At 49.7% G+C, this 18572-nt stretch overlaps 2 protein-coding genes across 4 annotated transcripts in view; one reads left to right on the forward strand and one right to left on the reverse strand.

Moving 5' to 3' along the window:
- The window catches only part of LOC143148482 (frequenin-2), a 57303-nt gene extending 43589 nt beyond the window's left edge, over positions 1 to 13714 (reverse strand). For 2 of the 3 annotated variants that reach the window (XM_076314872.1, XM_076314870.1), the window contains exons 1-2: positions 13546 to 13700; positions 8248 to 8875 (exon numbers count right to left, since the gene is read on the reverse strand). In XM_076314872.1, coding sequence (XP_076170987.1) covers positions 8248 to 8311 — 64 coding nt within the window. In that variant the 5' untranslated portion in view covers positions 8312 to 8875; positions 13546 to 13700. Of the gene's footprint in view, positions 1 to 8247; positions 8876 to 13545 lie in introns of all 3 variants that reach the window. The other variant, XM_076314871.1, reaches the window with a different exon arrangement.
- Positions 1 to 18572, forward strand: part of LOC143148479 (uncharacterized) — a 91334-nt gene that overhangs the window by 17065 nt on the left and 55697 nt on the right. The window lies entirely within an intron of this gene.

The raw sequence follows: 18572 nt of genomic DNA on the forward strand, positions 1-18572 counted from the left end.
ATGAATCGCTCCGAACGTTTCAAGCACGCCCCGGTCATATTTCGCGTTCGTTCCGCTCGCCTATTTCCAACTTGTCCGCTCCTCGTTATTTCGCGCAAACGGATATTTGAATTTCTCCAAGGTAATTGCCACCTTCCTACGAACCGACGGGGAAGGGAGGAAGGTTACGTTCCTCGAATAACCGACTTGTTCGTTCCGTCGTTCGCGCGCCATCGATTTAAATTCCCAAAGAGAACAACGTTGTTGCGCTTCGAGACTAAAAAACGATCGACGACGAGACCGTGAGCAACCCCGAAGATCGATTTTCATAATTCACGGTTCAAGGGAATTTACGAAACGAGCGTCGGCCGGGAGTAAACCGGCAACAGGTAAGGCCTCTTCGAAACGACCATCCGTTTCTCCGAGGAATTGAAATCGACGATTCCAGGATAATCGAAATTCTTACGATTTTCCGAACGATTGTTATTACTATTACGATTTCGTGACTCGTGGAAGTTTAGATCCGGCGAACGAGCGGCACGAAGCGGCGAGAGTCGATTCGGAGCGTATTCGCGAAGGAAAAGTTGAAATCGCTTCGTCCTTTGTTCGAACGTTGCGTGCCGCGGTACGTATGTACCCTCGGGACTGAGAATCTCCATCGATTTTAAGAGTATCTGGGAAAAACACGAGCTTCGTGCCGAATCGGTAGCGGATCGCTCGACCGGCTCCTCTTCGAAATTATTTCCAAACGATCGTTCGTTCGAGTCGCCTCGGTTCTCCGCCTGTCAGATTTACCGCCGATGGTTTCCCGATTTTCGAAACACGGGGAACGAACACCGTGTCGGGCCACGACCGTATCAACGTTTCCTGAAATTCTGCTGAATTTTTCTTCTCGGCGAGTCGAAACAATTACCTTGCAGCTGGCTACTCGCGAGCCAGAGGGGATCGGCTTGGCAAACGTTGCCGCGTGTCGGGCCGCGCTCTTAATAGGAACGCAGCCTAATGAGAAAACGAAATTCCAGAGAGGCGTGTGCTCGACCCTGAGAGGAGATACGCGGCAACTGGCACGACGAACTCCGATGAATTTCGAGAATCGTTGGGAAATAGGGCGGAAATATTTTTAAAGCTCGGGAGGAGACTCGTCGGGACACGAATCCGTGCCGAATCTACGAATACCTCGAGTGCTCGCGAACGAACTACCAGATTCGGATCTCGAAAATTTCGTCAGGGCGTTAAACGAGCCAAACCGGTAATTCGAGAACGTGGAACGTTTTCGTTTCTTCGCCGTACCGAATATTTTCGATCGAAACGACCTCTCCTTTTTCTCGATTTCGATAATTTTCGCTTCGCGGTGGCTCACTCGATAGACGGACCGGTCTACTCGTTTACGACTAAACTCGTTTCCAAGACACTGAACGCGTCTCGTTAAACTACGTTACACGAGGTACGTACCGATCAACGTTTCACTTCGATTCGTTCGTTTCTTGGTGAAAAAATAAACGATCAAAGAACCCTCGATTTTGGTCCCGAAATACCCGAGTGCCGGCGTGCCCCGTTCATCGGGCAAATTTTGCCGACAAGCGACCGACGCGTTGAAAATAGGTTACTTCACGGCGATTATCGTGCCGCTGCTAATTTAGTACAGTTTGGAAGGTGATAAATTGATCGACCACGCCGGCCGTCCTGCACGCTCGTAAGGTTGAGGTCAGTCCATAAATTCGTGCGTATTTACTCGCGTCGTTGAAGCCCTAAATTAACCGGAGCGTTAACGGTGGGCTGCGGCGCGGAGAAGCTTGACTCGTTTCACTGAACTTGCCGTGCATTCTCGTTCGAAAGAAATCGTGGAAGCGTGCGACGGACCAACTTTCGTTAACACGATATTTACGAACAGTTTCTTCAACAGCGCTCGTTTATTCCTATCGTGGAAGGAATCGGCCCATGAAACTTCCCATACCGTGATGCAAAGTTTAACGAAATTAACCCAAGGTATCGAGGAAGAAAATTCATAAATAAAAAATTAAAAAAGTCACTTCAGGGAGCCGGGTAACGTTTAACAGTGCCGCGCGGTGGATCTTAATTTTAAGGGCAAACTTTCGGCGTCCCGGAAAGCGAGGTTCCATCGTTAACGATTAAGATACTCTCTTTAAAAACGCCCAGGGGTAACTCGTGCGAATAATCGACCCTCTCCCGACGGATCCCTCGGAAATTACTCGAAAAGCGGGAAGAAATTTTTCGAAACGGTCGACGCGACTCCCGGTTGCTTTCGAATTGACGAATTGAAATTCGACCGGCCTTCTCGAAAGATAGAGTTTCATCGGTGGTGAAAGGAGCGGACCTTCGGGAACGTTTATCGGCGCCGTGGAACGCACTCAGCGTACCTACTTATTGACTTTGAAAGCACTTAAACGCGACCCGGTGTGTTCACTGGAAGCCTGTCCTCCAAGTTTTCGAGAAAGCACCTAAAAGCCGCTTGTAAATGTTTACAACGCAGCACGATGGAGCGCGTAGGCCGCGTGCTTCGATCTGGAGCGCGACCTCGGCTTCTTCGATCAAGCTCCGTTTCGCCAACGAGAAACCTGAAAATGCGTTCAAGCGGATCAGTTTCGCGCGGACACGTTCTTTCGATGGTGGTGTCGATAAACGTGTACGCTCGTCTTCTACGCCCGTGTCTCCCGTTCCAAGTAAACCGCCGTGTTTCGTTTAATCGAGACGAACCTCGAGAACGCTCGAGATACGATCCAAGTGGAAAGACGAGAAAAACGGCAAAGGGGTTCCCGCGATCGTCGAGGTACGCGCATAAAATGACAGAGAGTTCGTAGACGCGTGACTGGCTGATCGAAACGCGGCAAGGCATCGGGATCGATCGTTCCACTACCACGCGTGACGTTTCCTCGATGGAAGGGACTCTTTCTACGGCCGAGAAAACCGAACCGAATGAATAATAAGCGAAATCGTGGCTCGACGTTGACCGTGGACGACTAAAAAAGAACGAGCTTCTTATAGCGAGCGCGGATAAACTGTACGTGCGCAGCGTGTCCCTCGGGTTTCGGTGAAAACTTGGTCGCCGTATTTTTTGGCCAACAGGGAGACCAAAGTGTCTTCCGAACGTAGTCCCGTAAATACTTTATCGTAAAGTTAACGAAGCGGAATCGATCGACGTTTATTAAACGAAACTAACGCTTCGCGATTCCCTCGAAAGAAATCACGAATCGGTCGAGCGAGGCTCTCGCGATAATTCGAGTTTGCTTCGAACTCCCCTGCATTTTGACGACAATGGAGCGACTCTCGCGAGAATCTCGTCCAGATGGTGTCGTTCGCGCACGTACGTACGCACGATCGAACAAACCGCGCGAACAATGAGCGAAATCGAGCGCGAAAAAAGAGACAGCCGGAGAATGTGTCGCGAAAGAAAAACCGGGCGTTTCCGCGCGACTACTACCCTCGGTATCGTCGCTTCGAAGTTCGGCGGAAAAAGGAAACGCGGAACGCCGGAAACCACTCCGACGTTTCTGTCTGGAGACGTCGGGGGAAAAAAGAAAGTAAAGTACGTGCCGTTCGAACGAACGAGTGCGTCGATGGAATACGGTAACCAGAAACCTTCTACCCAGACGACGCGATTTCGAACGAACGTCCATCGCTCGTACGTGATCCTACCTTCCTGCCAGACTCGAATTAAGCCCCGAAATGCTCGAAACCGAAATCTTCGCTACCGCGCGAGAAAACATTACAGTAGGAATTACGATTAAACTGCTGGAATTACTTCGATTGGAGCTATTATTCCCCGCTCGATGTCGTAGATTTATTCGTGCGGCAAGTAACGTTTATTTTAATAATACGCGAATCGTTGTAGTCACGTAAGCTCGGTTTAGCTCACCGGATATCGCGAAATCGTAGTTTACACTCAAAATAATCGTAACTCGCGTCGTACCTTCGTACGATAAGTGTCAAAGAAAGCTCCTTTTTACCAGATAGATGGAACACGGTAGAAACGCGCGCTTCTTTCAAACACCGACCGGAAGCCTGGAAATTACATTCCGTAGAAATTGTTTAAGGAACGCAAATTACAAAGGAACGGGATAGAGAGGCATTCGTGACTGCGACGACGACGCGGACGAGATGTACGATACCAACGAGCGTGGAATAATTTTGCTTCGGAACGACGCGTAAATTTGCTCGCGTTGAACAAACGCGAGAAACTGTACCAACGTAACGCAGAATAAATCGTCCATCGACATTAACGCGATACTAATAGTGCCAGCACCAACGTCGCGAGCCTCTTTAATCTCGTTGATTACTACGCGAACCGAACGTTTTCTCTCTGTACCTTTTCGTCGAAAAATATCACCACCTGCGGAATATCGATTCTACAAATTCCGCGTACCGTCCCGATAACGCGATTTCCGATCAGCTGTGCGCCCCGTTCGACCGATAACGAATTTCGAGTCCCTCGGCCGCGCTTAAAGTCTTCCACTCTTTCGAAACGCGCTTCTCGTCCAATATCAACATTTGTAACGTCACCCCGAACGAAAAGAGACAATTTCCCGTGGCGATATTCTACTGGCCCGAACGTATCGATTTTGACAGCCTGGCCGTTAAAGGGTCACCGATCTTTTCGAAGGAAAGGGTTTCCACGAAACGACAAGCCGGTGTCAAGAATTCGAACCGCGTAGGTACACGTACCGCGAAGGGTTTCCCTCTCGTGCGATTTTTCAAACGTTCCGGCGCATCCTCCGTTGTTTGTATTCGCCAGACACCTCCGGCGAAAAGAAGGATATTTCAAGGTAACGTCGTTGCGGCTTCTCTGCGTCAATTTTTACGGAAGCGCTCTTGCTCGGGGGACGAGTACAATTTCCACACCGACAATATTTTCCTTCGTTGGCTACATCGACTTTTAACGAGACGCCGATTAAAGCGGGGTTAATTTTTCCAGGGAGAACGGTGGTGTTTCCCAGCAGCACTCGACCAGGCCGGCCCAACCGTCCGCGTTCCATCGCCGAGCTGGATAATAAGAGGCATTGTTTCGCGTAATAAGAAAACCTCCAGGGCACCGTGGTCGACTCGTAAATGTCCACGGGATACGCGTGTAACTCGACGTTGAGCAGCCCCTCTCGCGTTTTCCATTCGAGTGGACGATTAAGTCGTTCGCCGGAGCGGTTTTTTTGCGCGACGACTTCCATTGAAATCGCGCGAGCCGTTATTAGGATGTAATTTCATCCATTACCGAGATCGCATTGATCCGATGTTTTTTCGGTTCGTGCGCGCGTGCATTTGCGTCGGATCGTGTTTTCATCGGGGAAAAACTTTTAACGACGGTTGGGAAATTTTTATACCGTTGTTTCGGTACTCTGGCTTTAACGTTGAAATTATTTTTAACGCCGCGCCATTATTTCGTGCCAAACTTTCATCGAATAAACGTCAACTGCTCTACAAACCCGTATGGATAAAATCGCCTATTTTCAAAGTACGATAATCCTCCGTTTCGATGCGAAAAATCCAAGGTCTGTGAATGCGTTACGACATCGAGCACGAGCGAGATAGAGCAACGGCGAGCAAATATCTACTAGATGTAAAATTTCGTATATTTTTCATTACATCCTTGCGAAAGTATCGTCAACGGATCGGCGAGGTTTTCCCGTTGAAATTGAGTCCAAACACGACCTTGTTCGTAGGCACGCGGACTCGTTGAGCAGCAAAAGCGTTCCATTTTACGCGTAATTCGAAATAATCCGGTTAAGTTGCGTTCGAATTCGTCGTCGTTGGGATATCCTCGTCGATTCGTTGCTAACGATGCTTGCAACGTCAAAGACGCAATGTATAAAGCGTGTGAATTTTAAATTTCGTTGAAACACGATATTCTCGCGGCGAAGAGAAAAACAGTGGTGGAAAAGGATTCGCCACCTTGAATCCGGGAACAAAAGTTCACCTCGAAACCGAGGAGGATCGTGTGTACGAGTACGTAGGTACGTACACGAACGTACCTATTTAAAGGAACGCGTCGATTTACGCGTTTTCGCTCTGTTTGCGAAGAAGCTCTTTCGAAAAAAGACAGACGAAACGATAGAGAGCGCGATCGAACGGACGAAGGACGTAAATAACGCCGAACGAAAACGTCAACGGGAGAGATTAGGGTTTGACGTGGAGAAAGATTTACCACGTTCGAACGGATCATTATTGACTGGCGGATCCCAAATCGTGTTTCTCCCGAGTATCTGGACCGAGAACGATTCGCAATTCTCGGTACGGTGGCGTGAACAGGTCAGTCGGAAGAATCTTCCCTCGGAATGTCCAGATTTCGTGGAACGAAACGGGGACAAAATTAGGTGGACAAAGGACAGAGACGATTATTAAAATATTGTTTGTTCCATATCTTCGCGGTACGTCGAATGTTCGACGTCGTTCTTTTGCAATTAATCGCTTTACTCGTTGAACACGATTCGCTCGTACGGTAACGTTAATATCGATTTCGATCGAATATTCCGCGTACCGTGGAGACGCGTAACGAATGAAAAATTTTAATTATTATTTAAGTTACTGCTGTTTCGATTAAACTCGTCCGCGTAATTTTGTTTTACGTTTTGTTTAATTTTCGTACCTCGAAGAATCGCAGAAAGGACGGTTTGACAAGAACGTCCCGTTCTTTCGAGGATTGCCCCAATTATAATTACATTTCAATTGAATGCTACTCGGCGTACTTCTACCTGTTTATCCTCCTTTGTGCTTTGTTTCCGATAGAAAACGTTTCCGCGCGATTCCCTGGTACTCTTTCCGGGTTTATTATTATCGTTATCGTCGCCCTGACAGACATTCAACGGGTCTTATCGTTTATACGTTAACAGACGTAGAAACGTCGTCCAAATATTGGCCCACTGTGTTCGATCAATACTACGTAGCAAAGCTTCCCGAAACGGTAACTCCGCGATTAACCGATACACGTGTGTCAATGTTTGCGCGAATAATCCGTCGCGAAAAAACAAGAAACGTCGCCGCGCGACTGAAACTCGCGACGGATAAAAAGTAAGGAAGGAAGATAAACGTCCACCGTGGGATCGAGTTGTAGTATTATGACGAGCGACATGCGACAGGTGTACGATCGTTCCGAGTACGGCAACCCCGACCTCGAGAACAACGTTAAAACAAAAACAAACGGGAGTCGCGCAGCGACTGGTGCACGACGATGTCGGGAATGGGCAGGGTAGTTCGTTGAAAATTTATGGAAATCGCGATAATGAGAAACACGCGGCTCCGTTTGAACAGCGAGGTCCGATATCGGTGGACGTACACAGGTGCATACGCGCCGTGCGCGTCATTCGAAGCGCAACGACGAGCTTAATTCGACACTCGCGGTCGTCCTCCATTCGGCCGCTCGGCGACGATGCGAGCTCTCGACCGATCTCGCGGTCGTAACACGATTTACCTAGCGAAACGACAAAAATCTACTCGCACTCGTCGACGAATCAACCGACAACTTACCTGCGAACTCTGTACCGATATTAATCGAGTCGGTTCGTAGCGCGCACGGGATTAACCGACCACGGACCGAAGCGTTCCTCGACAGAGCTCGTAAACCACGATTCGTTAACGAACCGTTCACGACCAATGCGGGCTTCGAAAAATCCCCGAACGTGTTTTCGCTCTTTACCGAGAGAAACGGCGAGAGGGAGTTTTTTTCTTCTTTTAACGACCGTTAGAATTCAAAAGCCTGTCTTTCGACGGGTTCGCGAGAAGACGGAGAAACTTCGAACGTCTTTCGTTTTTCGTTCGGTAACCATCGCGTTACGTTATCATTGATCGCTCTCGTTTCCCGTAGACCGCGTCGATTTCCAAAAATCTCGGTACGCGTAATTCGACGATAGGACGGATCACGGAGTCGGTTGTCGCGCGAACGAAATGCAAATTACACGCGGCTACGAGATACGCACGACCAACGCTCTGCCCGACCCTTCGTTCGTAATATCGATTTCCCCGCGAGTTCGACCGAGAACAGGTTCTCCGTTCCGTCGTGGAGATCAGAACGGACGATAAGCGTTTCTTTCCGTGATTCAATAACCCTAAGAGCACGCGAAACTAGTCCGCGTACGACGAGACCGATATTACGCGTTTGTCGTTAAACGGGCATCGAAGCTTCTTCGTTCGATTCGAAAATGGTAATTCGCGGGAAAGTCGGTCGAACGATTGCCATCCGTGGGGAGAGTTGCGAGGTAAGGGTGGGCATCGTCGCGAGCCTTGAACTAAAAGCGGTACCGGTAACGGGACGAAGGCGGTACTCACAATACGTCTGGCTCATGAGTCGGTCGATGGTATCCTGCTTCAGTTTGCTGTTCTTCTTGCCCATGTTTCTCGGAAGGATCCTCTGTCTTCTGTACGATCGACTGTAACACTTTACCGCTCGTCCCTGGTCGATTCTTTTGTTCGGGCTACGGACAGGGTCTCACCGTTCGGCCCACATCTTTCGCGTTCCACGGATTTCAGCTACCGAATTACCAACCGTGATCGATGCAGCTCGCCTCGACGATAGACCACTCTCGTCTCCTCTCTTTTAAACTTTCAAGAGGATCGAACCGACCCGTGCCAGGACACGGGGTACGCTTAAAGCGAGATTCGACGAAGAACGAACGAATTCGTTCCGCGAGATACGACCGTGTCTGGCAACGCGCGCATTCGAAACTTGCTCCGAGTCTCGCGGGAAACGGTTCCTTGACTTTTCCTCAAGGTTACCGCGAGCTTTTCCGCGAGTTCGCAACTTTTCTTCCGGGGAACTTGCTCCCGGTCGACGGTGCTTCTCGAAGAGCGCGGACGAGACTACGTCTCGGTATCGGGAGTTCCCTCGATGCTGATACGCGTGCTTTCTGTCGCCTCGTTCGTAGACGTCGAGCATCAGTCCATCCTCGACAGGCGTCTGGAAAAGTTTCGCGTCGACTCGTTGTATACAAGGGATTCGTTTCCAGACAGACGCGACTCGGTGTCTGTTCCGCCACTTCGATGCGAATCGCGAGGGATCGGTTCGCCAGTTCTTCAACATTCCGAAACAACCGGAGGCTCTTGGCACAATTTACGGAAATTTCGCGAATCGCGGAAACTTTCTCGGATGCGCGCTTCGTTCGCGGGATGATCTTTCGATCCCTCGAGCGTACCTTTTTTTCCAGGGAGACGCGAGTTCGTGATTTCGGATTTCTTCGACCGCGCGGAATCAACGTTTAGAATCGAATCGAAAACGATCGAAAATAGCATTTCTCCGCGTGGAAAATGTATTCTTTGTTTTGAACTTATTCGACTGCCTTTTCTACGGGAGCGAACGGTACTCGATCGTTTTATCATAGCGGGTGAGAAACGATCGATGTTATTTTTACGAAACGATATTTTGAAATATTTTACTTCCGTCAAAGGACTCGAAGACCGTACCCGCGAACTATGTGTATCTACGGTGAACCGATAGCACCTAAAATATCCACGGCATCCTTTTCACGGATTGTGAATGTCACCGGACTTATTAAACGAATTTCCACGGCTGCAGTCGCTGATTACATTTCATCGCCACCGAACGAAAGCTGAAACGTCCTTTCAAAGGTGCTACCGCTCCGCTTATTCGTCTTTCTATGGGCCGAAAAAATTGCCGCGTCAATGGGACCGTAATATTAAAAGCTACCGCGCGATAAATCTCTTCTTTAAGGACGTCGAATGTTCCAGTATTAGATATTAATTACACAGCAGGCGCGCGTAATTTAACGCTGGTAATTTACGGCTGCGTACGAAATTGATCGATACTATCGGAAATTCCTGAACGCGAAACGCGCAAGATACACAGCAACGCGAACCGCGAACACACGGAAACGTATCTTTCTTTCTTTCTTTCTTTTTTTTCCTCTCCTTTTCGAGTCGCGTCGATAAAACGCGCGTCTAAGAATTTCATTTAACGCGTCGACGGTTTATCTCCGCTCGGCGTGAATAGAAACTGAATCCCAATAGCAGGATGGCCAGGCCGTTTCGTGGCACGATTGTGAGAAACGATCGCAAAAAAGGCGAAGGATCGTTTGATAAATGGTCCATGAAAGGGAAACGGTAGCCGGCGAATGAAAGAATCGAGTCAGGAGGCAATTGTTCCAAACTTAAATGCGATTGGCGATTAAACTGCAATGGAAGACGGTCGAAAGAACGATTTTGCGTAACGTCGAGAGAGCGAAAAGTACGGTTAAATCTTCGTCGCGTGCTAATCCACGGATCACGTCGAGGAAGTTCGAGCCCTCCTTTCGCATCGATGTTATCGCAATTTACCCGAAACGATGGACGACAAAAATTGCCTCGAACTCGAACTCGAAGGATTTATTCTCGGATAAAATTCGTTCTCGCTGAAACGTTTACGCGCATCGTGCGTTGTTTACGAACATTTTGACAATCGTGAAGATAGAACTATTACCGTTCCCGTGTTCTAGCGCCAGTTCCAAGCTATTACATTAATCTCGCCGGGATTAATTGCTTCGTTACTCGTTGCATTATTCACGAACGTTTCCCGTAACGATAACGAGTTTCAAAATTGCGTAAGGCGCGATGTACGACCGATTCGGACGTTCGTTTCATTCGAATTCGGTCGACGATCCAACCACGGAAGAATTACGAAGAGAAGAAGAAAGAAAGTTCGTCGACTCGACGAAACTTTCAAGATGTCTCGAATTTCTTTCGATGGATCGACGCAGTCGTGTAGATACTTTGGTATCGTTCGCTCCGAAATTCCTATGGAAACGAAGAGTTAATCGTTGGAAGTGTCGGCGCGCCGTGAACGTCGCGGTCCGTTGTATCGATACAATTAGTCGTCTAACGAGAGGTAAGAACTGTCGGCACCCTTATCGAGAGTTTCTCGAGAACGTGCAAAGCATAAGTAGAACTTGAACGCTTTACTTCCAGCCGAAGCCCGACCGTATCCTTGACATCGTGACATCGCGACGAACCTTTGGAACGTATTTCTCGTCCATTTGATACCGATCGGAGCGTCGAATTTTATAGAAATTTCACGATGCACGTTTTCCGATCGAAAAACGCGATGCGCGATACTTGAACCTAGACGACGAAAGCAACGAACAAATTGATCCGATCGAACAACCGAAAGTAAAACGTTAACGTACGGAGACCGAATGAAATTTTCTACTCCGATGGTGGTAATTACTTCTTCCGAGTCCGTCGTTCCATAAAATAGAACCTCGCGTGTTGCGAATAAAACCGACTCGAAAGGTCAATTTCTCGAGAACTTTCGCATTGGAATTTCGCGCGTGGAAAAACGCGTACCGTTTGAAGTGGAGCGGAAAACTTGGCGAAAACGCGGACGGGTTTCTGCTCGAATCTAAAACAATAGCTTCGTCGACCAACGGTTTTGCTGCCGCGTTATACGCGATCCATTCATAAAGCGAGCCAGATATCGACGCGAATTCGGTCCAGTGCACCGCTCTACCCTCTATCGTGCGTTACCTTGCAAAATCGCGTTGGAATCGGGAGACCCGAAACGTCGGAATCTCTATCGAGGGGGTTCGAACGCGGAGTCGAATGGAATCGGGCACCGTGGGTCGGGATAAATCGCGATCCTTCGGAGCCGAGAGTGCAGCAGTTTCCAAAGTGTCGCGTATCTTGTAAACGATTCGTCGCGCGTCTCGAGAGGCAGACCTCGCTGGTAGCGTAGACTCGCACGGAAAAGCGGAAACACGATGCGAGGGGAGCGTAATGATGGAACGCGCGAGACAGAGAAGAACGAACGAACGTCACGTGCAATTCGACGGTTTCTCTCGGTATCGGAGAGGCACCGGACCGCTGCGCTGCTCCAATTAGAGCTTTCAGCGGTCGTTGTAAAGAAGAAGCGACGTCAACGACGCCGACGATGGTCAACGTTGGAAATAAACAGGTGTCAAGGATAGACACGGTACTCGAAAGAAGCGAAATGTGACAATGGAGCGTAAGCAGTCTTTAAGGACCGTTCCTGCTCGACGAGAGGCTACCATTTTTAACACCTTACGGTTTACGTCGCGACGCACACGGTCGTTCCGCGCAAAACGTTGCGTCGCCAAACGATTTACGTGGAAAATAAAATAACAAATTCACGTTTTCACAACGACGCGTTAAAAGTCGCGACTTCGTCTCGGCTGGAAACGTACCTTAAACGTTCGCAAATTTCAACAGAAGAAACGAATCCGCATAAAGTAAACAATTACAGAGTGGAACTCCGATTGTCCGGTACCGTGACTCGAGCACTATTGGATTATTGGATATTCCGGTCTGTTGGCCACTGTTCCCAGAAGTAACCGACCGAGATGGCTGTCTGCTCTTGGCGTATCGCTTCGGTACGCTAATAACGCGAGTCGTCGAAATTGTAGCGCGAGTGTTGTCGACGAAGCGTACTTCGAGTCGTAATCGATACGTATCGATGGTATTAACGCGGTGCGACCCGACGATGGAAAAATAAAGGGAGACACCGTTGAATTACCAGGAAGACTTTCCAAACGAACAACGACTATTTTGGGCGAATTTATAGCGAAACTACGTCCGTGTCGTTAGGGAAAGTCCGAAGTCAACCTACCCTTCTGGAGTATCATAGCGAGTACGCGTCGAGGGTGCTCGACGACGAGTTTCTGAGACGACGAAACGTAAGAGACGACTAATTGCCTAGAAGCGCGACAATTTTTCTCGTCCACAATATTCGAGATCGTCCTTCTCCTGTGGAAACCTTTGCGCGCAACGTATCGCGGAATTATCGTCTTCCACGCGTTACGACGGTTCAACGGTTGAAACGGAGAGATCGCGTAGGCGGCACCATTGCGTATTCGCGACGATCGAGTGTTACGCGACAAACCGGAAAGGGGGGAGATTTTACGTTGGTTGGTCGTTGAAATCCGAGCACCGTAATCATTTCGCGGACGTACGTTTCGAGTTTCGAGAAACGTTGTTTCGTCGACTGGCACGAGGGGCGGAACGTTGCTCGCGGAACGGAAATCGTATTGCGCATAGTTGCATTAGGGGTAACGAATCGCGCGCGTTCCACCGAAACGAGTAGCTATCTCGCGACGCGTAGCTATTATTTCTCCCGCGAAATATCCCGTTAGCCGGGGATTCCCCCGGGATACGGAAATGGAATTTTCTCGCGCACTGTACCCGGGCCGCGGTTGCCGCGAGGAGAGAGAATAATTTCGCGGCGGTAGGTAACGTTCCGTCGTGTGTCCGCGGATACGAGAAACGGGACGAAACGGACGAAAATTCGATCAACGAGAGTACGAATAAATAAATTCGCGTACGCGGTGTTTCTCTGGTCGATCGACCTACGTCCACGTAAATGCACTCGTGCGGTCCGCGAGCCGACGAAACGAACCGAGCCGAAACCGACCCCGACGAACGATGTCCCAGCATCTCGGCGTTCGGTCCACTTTTTTATCGGTCGTGCTGCAAAAGATGCGATAAGCAAATACGCGTACGGTTTCGTGGACGTACGATTCGCGTCGAAGAAATCCAGACGAGGAAGAAAGCGATCGTAGATAACGGTCCGCGTTCGCGAACGGTCCGGTACCCGGTGGAGGAGGCGTTGCAGAGATTACGCACCGCACAGGGCCGGGGGGGCCCCTTCCGTCGGTTCCCGTTTACGGTCGCAGCACGCGGATTTCCCTCGCGATTCGACGGACGCTCGCGAGACAAAGTCTGGCCCTCGAAGCAGCGGGTTTTCATTCATGAATCCTCACCGCTGGCGAGAAACGATCGCTGAGAAAACGCGAACCAGTGACGTCATAGCGTCGCGGCGCTTGGCGTCAGACTGGCTCGCCGATAGCGTTACGTGCCAGTGCGTTGCCAGTGATACGCGCAGGCGCGAGGCCACCACTTCGGCCGGAGAATTCTCGATCGTTCCTCTTTCTTTACCCCCCGAACCCTCGCGCTATCGCTCTCTCCTCCCCTCTCCCTCTCCCTCTCCCTCGGCCGAGCTCTCTTCCTCTGGCTCTCAACCCCTTCCCGCGCTACCTGCCCTTCGTTTCCTCTCCTCCTAGCCCAGATACGGTCCTCTGTCGCGATATTTGTTATCTTCTCCGTTAACCGGATTCCGCGAAATACATAGAGCAAATTGATTTCGATGGTCGAGAGATCATTTCCAGCTGCGGGATCCTTTCCTTCTCGTATGCGAACCGACTCGCTTCGTTGTTTCGTCGTTGACTTCGTCGTTATTTCGATACCCCCCTTACCTGTCCGTATCCAGCTCGCCCCGTCTCCGTTCTTCCCCGAGGACGCGCTGCGGTTCGAACCTTAATCCTGAATTATCCCTCTTGTTTTTCACCGAACTTCCTTCGCGTATACCTGCTCGTGAATCTCCAGCAGCCGTAACGTTTATTCCCTTCTTATTTCTCCTCTGATTTTTTTCCTTCTCTTCGTTCCCTTTTTGTCGGAAGTCTCGTTTCCTTCGTTGTTCGTCTCTCGGTACGGTTATGGCTCGAGCTCGATAATAACGGTCGTACATTTTTATCGGATCGAAATTGTATACACTGCGAAGCAAAGTATCGAGCAAAGAAAGAAAGCACGAAAATTGTGGCAAGATGCGAGAGAATACACGAAGAGTGGTACGTCTGGTTGGTTATCGTCGACGCGTTTCAACTGTCGGATAATGATAATCGTGTGCAGTGTCGGGGGCATGAAATTTATTAACGGACGGTAGATCGGAAAGGTGGCGTTCGAGCGAGCAAATATTTAGATGCGCGATATCGACGAGCCGTTAGCGGTGCAGTAGCTGAACGAATATGGACAAAGTACCGATAACCGTAGATGGAAAAGCAAGATCAATCGTTGCCCTCGAAATTAACAGCAACGCGACCGAGGCTTGTCTCTTTGCGCCGATCTGTGCACGTATTTTCCATTAGGTCTAATAAAGACGTTATCGTTACTTTGCGTTCCAAAGTCGTACCTCTCGTACGGTCCATTATCGAATTCGTTGGCGTTCAGAGCTTCTCGATTCGTCGCCATCCAATCGTTCTTGCCACTTCCGTCTTTGCCCTTCTCCGTAACGTCGATCCCTTCTCGCGACTTTCCATTCCGCTCTCGCACGCCTCTCGTCTACCTTTCAAATTTTTTCCGTGTTTACTCGTATCGCCGCAAAGTTCCATCCATCGAATAATAAATACGCCGTCCATCTTTGTTCCCGTCTATCCTATTTTTCCAGCCGCGAGCGCCGAAAACATGCGCGCGTTTCGGTGTTTCGTTGGAACGTACAACGAAGCCGGTAAAATTGCGAACAAAAAATCGCGCGGTTCGAATTAATCGTGGCTACGGTGGCGAGAGAAATATTCCTTGTCGCTGTTGAGAAATCGTCCGGCGCGTCTCGGAATTTTTCACCGGTAAACGTCTCCGTCGTCCTCGCTGGTTCGTACCGCTGGATCGAGTTATTGTTTTTCCATCGCGTGAAACTCGATTTCTCGACGGAACGCCCTTCCGAGGAAACTGGCGTTTACAAACACCCGTTCGAATTCATTTGTCGCTGGCCACCGGTCAACGGTCATTAATATTTATAGTCACGCGTAACGGTGGTCCGCGCGACTTCTCGATGGTCGATAAATCAACGAGTGGAATCTCTGGCCTCCTCTCCTCTCTTGTTTACGCGCGGACGAAAAGCCAGGCGGCTTTCTTCTCTCGGACGAGTCGTAACTCTCGCTTTGCGAATAACGTTAGCCGCTCGAGTCGTGCTTTCGCGAAAGTTCGGGCTCCCGCGAGCGGTCGGGGCTCGTGGCCCCTCCATTATCGAACGAAACGGAACGGAACTCGAAACGAACCGGTATCTTTCTTGTTTATCGCGGTGATCGAATCGTTCCCGATGCCGTACGCTCGTCTATTTCTCCTATTATCGCTGCCCGTACAATTCGTCGAGTTTCTCGTCGTTCGTTTTATCGTGGTTCGAATCGGGCCGAATATGGATGGAAAAATTCGACGAGGAACGAGCAACGAACGCTAACGGCGAGGATCGCCGACGAGGAATAACGTTATTTGTACCGAAATTTTCGTTCAAGTTCGAGTCAGTTTCAGTCTTTGTGTTTGATTTATGAGCGTCCCCCGTCGCGCTATAAATACGACGCGTCCAGCGACATCAAACGGATGATTTATTCACCCGACGCGCTCCCTCGGAAGCCACGCTTTCAACCGAGTTGGTTTTTCGCGTCCGTGCCCGATGGATTTTCCCTGTTCGGCTTTGGAATTCTAATGCGAGTGAATTTGTTCGCGTTAAAGTGGGAACGATCGGTTTATCGCGATCGAGGGAAAAACGGCACGCGAAAAATCGCGACGTTTGAACGCGCGAGACGCAACGTTTCGTCGCCGTTAATATGTTAACGGATTATCCGCCTCTTAAATTACAGAGCCCCGTTCCAGCTTTGCCAACTTTTTCCGATTCGATGTACCAGCAATTTTCGCGTACGCCCCCGAACCACGATAACGGAATATTTATGCCGCGTATCCGTATCTTATCGTTGGTAAATATGCGTTACAATTTCCGGGCGGAGCGGGGGCTCTCGCGACGCAAAGGTCGCCAATGTTCCTTCGCGTTCGAAACTCGATGCTCCATGTTTCTCATAAACCTCTGTCGGAATAAATTTACATCTCTGCTTTCGTAGGCTGCGCGAAACGTCGACAACCGGGAACCGCGCATCGATTTCTCGTCACGGTGTAATTGCAGCGTTCCTATTCATTCGTGGAAACTTAAAACACCGGAACGCGAGTTAAACGTTCGACGAACGCAAGGTCCTCGACCGACGAATTTCGAACAGGTTCGATGAAATCGCAATCGAAAGTAGCGGCAACGCGTTCGAGTCGGCGGAGGGACAGTAGTAGATATCGATACAGCGTCGGACTTCTCGTTCGTGCAAACTTTGATAAAACAGGCCGCGCGTTTAGAAAGGAATAAGCCGTTTCCGTTTCGTAATATCTTTCGTATCCACGGAATGGCGGAATCTCCGGGGAACGCATTACTCAGCCGAGTACGAAAGAATACCGGTGGTTCCGTGACGTCGTAACGGATGGCCGACGAGAAACGATGCGTTGGGCCGTGTTCGATTCGGATCGATAGATTTAAAACGAGCTCTCGGAATGGGTTCCACGGTGACCCCATGAATAAAAGAACAGGTCTTGCTCGACGTTGCGTCTTAACGCGAAGATCGGGTTCGAAAGTCTAGGGACACCGAAATCTTTCTAGCTTCGCTCGCGATCGCCGCCTCTTCGCCGATACCTATTTCTTTCCACGGTGTCGATACGTCAAGTGGTATCGAACAGGGACGACATCGACGATATCGCGCGAGTCCGCGCACGTTCTCGATACGTCCACGGTGTTCCAAGGGATAATTGCACGCTGTCTTTGCGCCCATTTCTTTCGATCGCAATAACTACTTTCCGCGTCGGTATTTTTCCTCGAATTGCCCACCCTTTTCCGAGAAATCGGCGCACTTGGCTCGTTCGCACGCATCCCCCTCGATGACTCGTATCGTGGATCGTCCGATATCCGTGAGAAACGATGCGTTCAACGACCCTTGATCTGGAGACTGCCCCGTCGAACGAGACAACGCCAGTTTCGTCGATTTTTGCAATTTTCTTTTCACGAGACTGTCCAATTTGTACATCAAAACGCATCGCTCTTTACGCCAGCTGTCTCGCGACGAACGCTCCGTTGTCGTCCAGCCGCTCCCTCTGATCACGTGCGATCTTTAACCCATTCCCACTCTTATCCGCAAGCTAATACGAGCAACAATCGATCGTTACCTTTCCAATTCGTCCCGACGCGCTTAACCTCCCAAGGGCAACCGAATCGCGTTTCGAGTGTGCTTTCTCTCGAAACTTACACTCTTCTCACTTACTTCGAAGTATCGTACTTCCGGTTCTAGCGCGCGCAGTTCTTCCATCGGCTTTCCAGATTTCCACGTGCGTACAAACGATCTGCTAATCTATTTTCCTCCAAAGAAACCGTATCGTAGGACTCGAACTAACCCTCTCGTTAAAATTTATACGTAAGATCGTAGGATTTGCTCCGAGTGCAGCCCGTCCGCGAAAACCGAGGAACGAAGCGGATCTCAGCGACGGAAGCAAGAACAATTTGATTTAGTTCCCGGTCGTTTATCGGCGCTCCACCGAGGGACAACAGGGTTATCTTGGAAGTAATAAGAAAAGTGCTTGACGCCGAATAAGCGCGCGGAAAAGGCAGAAACAAGGTCAGACGGGACGCAAACAGAGAAGCGGAGTCAGCAGTCTGGCAATGGCCCCGAAAGAATGCCGACAACTTTCCCTCGAAAACAGGACTCCCTATTACCGGGCCAATAAAACTCCTCGGCAAACAACAACGAGGACGACGACGGGATTAGAAACTACTTAACGACTCGCGTGGTCGTTTTTCCTTAACGAAGGAACATCCAAAGAACAAGTGCGACGATGTATCGTTGCGTGGCGCGAGCCGACTCGGCTTACCTCGCGAACGTTCCCCGAAATCGCAGTCGGTGTCTGACCTCGTAAACGTTCAATTTCAAAATGTAGGATTTAGCAACTTCCACGCAACTTGAATCCAAAGCTCCGTCGACGTTCGAAAGATATCTCGATGTTGCGTAACGTACGCGAGATCG

Source organism: Ptiloglossa arizonensis, chromosome 6 (genome assembly GCF_051014685.1).
Source record: "Ptiloglossa arizonensis isolate GNS036 chromosome 6, iyPtiAriz1_principal, whole genome shotgun sequence".
NCBI classification, from domain to species: domain Eukaryota; kingdom Metazoa; phylum Arthropoda; class Insecta; order Hymenoptera; family Colletidae; genus Ptiloglossa; species Ptiloglossa arizonensis.